The sequence below is a fragment of the Mesocricetus auratus genome, unplaced genomic scaffold, assembly GCF_017639785.1.
Source record: "Mesocricetus auratus isolate SY011 unplaced genomic scaffold, BCM_Maur_2.0 contig_1140_pilon_obj, whole genome shotgun sequence".
Taxonomy (NCBI): Eukaryota; Metazoa; Chordata; class Mammalia; order Rodentia; family Cricetidae; genus Mesocricetus; species Mesocricetus auratus.
This window is the reverse complement of record NW_024431501.1, coordinates 376-4,413: the sequence shown is the minus strand read 5'-3', so window position 1 is coordinate 4,413 and position 4,038 is coordinate 376. Positions and strand designations below refer to the sequence as shown.

General features: G+C 39.5%; 1 protein-coding gene across 1 annotated transcript; it reads right to left on the bottom strand.

The window, feature by feature from the left end:
• Positions 1 to 862: 862 nt before the first annotated feature.
• Positions 863 to 2,772, bottom strand: LOC121138225 (zinc finger protein 431-like). The gene is made up of 3 exons (XM_040740989.1): positions 2,767 to 2,772; positions 1,535 to 1,661; positions 863 to 927 (listed from the first exon to the last, which is right to left on the bottom strand). The coding sequence occupies exons 1-3, from the start codon at positions 2,770 to 2,772 to the stop codon at positions 863 to 865; spliced, it is 198 nt and encodes a 65-aa protein (XP_040596923.1).
• Between the last annotated feature and the right edge of the window lie 1,266 nt (positions 2,773 to 4,038).

Below are 4,038 nucleotides of genomic sequence, written 5' to 3'. Positions count from 1 at the left end.
GTGTGAGTTTATTGATGTCTTCCAATGAGGTTGGAAAACCACTAAATTGTAAACTTGTATGACATTCAATAAAGGTCATCAAAGTTGAGACCACTGAACATCTTTCACATCTTCTAAATGTTCTGAGAAAGAGGGAGATGTACACACCTTCACTCAATATTCTAAACTCACATTACTTGTGTTTAGAGTTATATGTGATATTCTTTTTGCATGTTTTTTTTCAGACAGGATTCACTTTATAGCTATGGAGTCTGTCCTAGAATTCACTATGTAGATGGGGTGGGTCTCCAACTCACAAAGGTCCTCCTCCTTCTGTGTCCCAAGTGCTGGGATTAAAGGTGTGCCTCCCTGCCACCCAACCTGACATATGATGTGATTATTAAAGGAAGAATGACAACTAAAAGTTTTCCTCACTAACCCACTTTTTCCCTCATAGACATAGGGATTAGGAATTCTCCACAACAACCTTCGTGACTCTCATAAACTGACACTTTCATTATACTTAACACAGGCCCACATATGTGAGCAATGTCTAGCTTCACTATAGACCCTTTTTGACTTAAAATATCTTAGACATATATGTGTCATCCATTCAGTATGTATACCATTTAAAAAATCTGAATGGTATGAAACTAAATGGATTGGAATTGCTCCATCAAATGTCTCCTGGAGTTATATTGCAAATGGTGGTATGTGTTGAAACATACATGTACCTGACACTGAGGTACATGTTCTGATGAGAAATTAAGAATCATTATTATATTTTAAGCTGTGCTTATTTACATTGTTGCTCTTCTTTAGATCATCCAAGAGACATTAAAATTTCTTCAGAGGCAAATTTGTGTAAATTTTTACAAGAAAATTACCTTCTATATCTTCTAGAATTTTCACAGTGTTCTTCAATATTATGGTCTTCCCACCTGTAGCCTAAAATACAATATGAGAAAATACATGATATATGAATGGAAATTGTACAAAAATTATGTCAATATCATCAATTACTGTGGGGACAAGAGACATTGGCCAGAGACCCACTTCCCCAACAGCCTGGGACCAGGCAGCTGTAAGACAATGTTTAGTAAAAAAACATGTTTACTAAAAACAATAGAATGCTCGGTGCAATAAGTTCCTGAAAAGGGCTTGCCTAGGAACACCCTGACCTTGACCTTTGCCAAAGCTACCTTTTCTTCTGACCCACCCTACACAGTATCTGTTGTCAGGGCAGAACCAGCTAGGGGTAAGACAGGGAGCAGAAACTTTTCTGGAGGGAAGCCTTTCTTGGTAAGTTTTCTTAAGCCTTTTTGGTGCCTGCTTAAAGTTTTCTTTACACCGTTGACGAGTCTCTGTGTCATCAATCCTGACACCCTCTGCACATTCTCGGATACAGGCTGTGCAACCAGTGCAGAAAATGACCCTGATAACTATTCCTTATTCACCTAAGTTTCCCTTTTCTTAATCAAAATTACAGAAGAGTATCAACAACAATGAAACATAGGTCACCTTATTTTAAATCATGAAGGAAATATAGTCTCACCTATGGCAGTGAGGTTCCTGTAGGTCTCCAGCATGACATCTTTGTAGAGAATTTTCTGAGAAGGATTCAGCAAATCCCACTCTTCCTGTGTGAAGCTGATGTGCACATCATCATAGGTCACTGCATACTAAAATAACCCACACATATGTAATGCAGGAAGTATGATAATTGCATAGTGTATTCATATAATTCTGGTGCTTCCCAAACTTATTCCATGACATGGACATTGTAACATATTCACCCAGTCACTTTAGAAGGAAACTGACTAGGAGGTACACATGCACCACTTGTTGGCTGGCACTTTAAGTATCATATAGCCTTGGCAGAGAAATCCCAATTAACAGACATAAAGACAGTGACAAGAAATCACATCGCACTACTGAGAACACAGCAGAGAAATTGTATGGCAGGTCCTGCCTATGACAGCAATACAGCCAGCAGCTGGTACCAACTTCTCTCTGTCCTTTTTAGGTTTTTATTACTGTGTGGAGACATCATGAATCATGGCAACTTTTACAAAAAGAAAATATTTGATAGAGGTGTCTCCCTTAAAACTTCAGAGGTTCCATTGGTCATCATGTCAGGGTGCATGGCAGAGATCAGGCAGCTGTGGTGCTGAAGGTCAGAGTCCTTACATCTTGACCCAGAGACAACGGGAAATTGACTGACACTGGACAGCATCCTCAGTATATGAACATCATGTGTGACCCCACGAGTGACATACATCCTCTAACAAGGAAAAGTAAAGTCCTAAAAAGCCACACTTCCTACTCCTGTCACAAGTGGGTGCTGACAGACTATAGATTGACAGCTAGGAACTTGCATGGGACCAAACTAGACCCTCTGATATGTGGATGACATTTATGAGACTTGATCTGTTGGGGGCCCTGACAGTGAAACCAGGACCCATCCCAGATGCAAGAACTAGAACTTTGGAGACCACTCCTTATGGAGGATACCTTCTCAGTCTTGATAAAGGATTGAGGGGATTGGTCCTTCCTCAACTTTGTGTGCCAGAGTTTGTTGACTCCCAAAAGAGGATATTACACTTTAAGAAGAAATTACCCTTTGTGAGGAGTGAACAGGGAATGCATAGTGGGATAGGTAGGGGGCAGGAGATGCAGATGGAGGAGAACTATTCTGGTATGTAAAATGAAAGCAAAATGTTTAAACTAAATTTAAAAACAAAATGTGTATGGTTTGTATTGTTCACCCAAAGTGACTGATCTTACCCGCATTTCTCTATATGTAACAAGAATTTGGAAAACAAATTTATCCCAATATTGTATACAGAGTTTTTGTGTGAGAGAGGTTTTCAAAGTGTGTACATGTGACATACTAGAGAAGACAGTGTTGGATACCCTGGATGTGGAGTAGGAGGTAGTACTGACCCTCCAAATTTGAATGTTGGGATCTGAACTCAGTTCATCCCCTAGAAGAATATGTGCTGAGCCACCTGCCAAGCCTGATCATACTTTTTAGGCAAAACACTAAAAGTCTTTCACAGATTAAAAACAATGAGAATAAAAGAGCCTACATAAATAAAAGAGTAAATGAATAATCATTGGGAATTTGATGCATCAATATTAGTGTACTGTATGGGGTAAATTTGCCAAACTCACTGCAACAAAGCCATGCCTTCTAATAGTGACACTCCCTATGAGATTGCCTTCCGACTATCACATTGCCACAATCAGGTCCTTTTTCATGATGGTGACTCAACCAGCTGATTTCCTGTCATGTTTCCCCCTTGCAGTGCACCCAACAACTATTTTTACTACTCTGGTCTAGTTCTCCCCATGCAAATACTTTTACTGTGACTGCAAGGGACACTCAACTACATAATCTAAATGCATGATTGGAAAACCCTGACATCATACAGTCACTTAACTTAATAAGGGGTAAACAAGACGGCAGCAAGGTCATTGCCCTGGAAAGCAACAGACTGGGATCAAGGCCACCTGTGTCAACATGATACAGCTTGTCTCAAAAACATTTTCTCTAACATGCTGGAAGTGCTGCTATGCTAGAAATAATATGCCTTTCCAATTAGAAATAACTACACAGTCTAAGAGATTAATAAAGAAAAATCTCTGTAGTGGTAGTATACATTCATCTATCTCTGTCTAATGCTCAAAGAAGAGAGAGCCTAAAACACATTCATTTTGATTTATTGAGACAAAGTTACTCTGTGCAACAGCCCTAGTTATCCTCGAAGCAGCTCTGCATATCAGGCTGGCATCAAACCCACAGCGATCTTCCTGCCTTTGACTACCGAGTGCAGGGATTAAAGGCATGCACCACCTCCACCTGGCTCATAAAACAGGTTTGAATTTCAAATATGCTGTCATCAATTTCTTTTAGGTTCAGTCTCCTGCTTGCAGTTTGAAAAAAATTAGAATTAGATGGTGACAAAAAACTGAAAGTCAGGATAGTAGGAACTGAAAGAGTTCCATAGAAAAGATATAATTATTGCATGCTACACTGGTAACATGAAACAACAG

Excerpts from the sequence above, each read along its gene's own strand:
- LOC121138225 (XM_040740989.1), bottom strand. Across the intron at positions 928-1,534 it reads CAGGAACCTCACTGCCATAG|GCTACAGGTGGGAAGACCAT; the intron begins GTGAGACTATAT and ends ATTGTATTTTAG.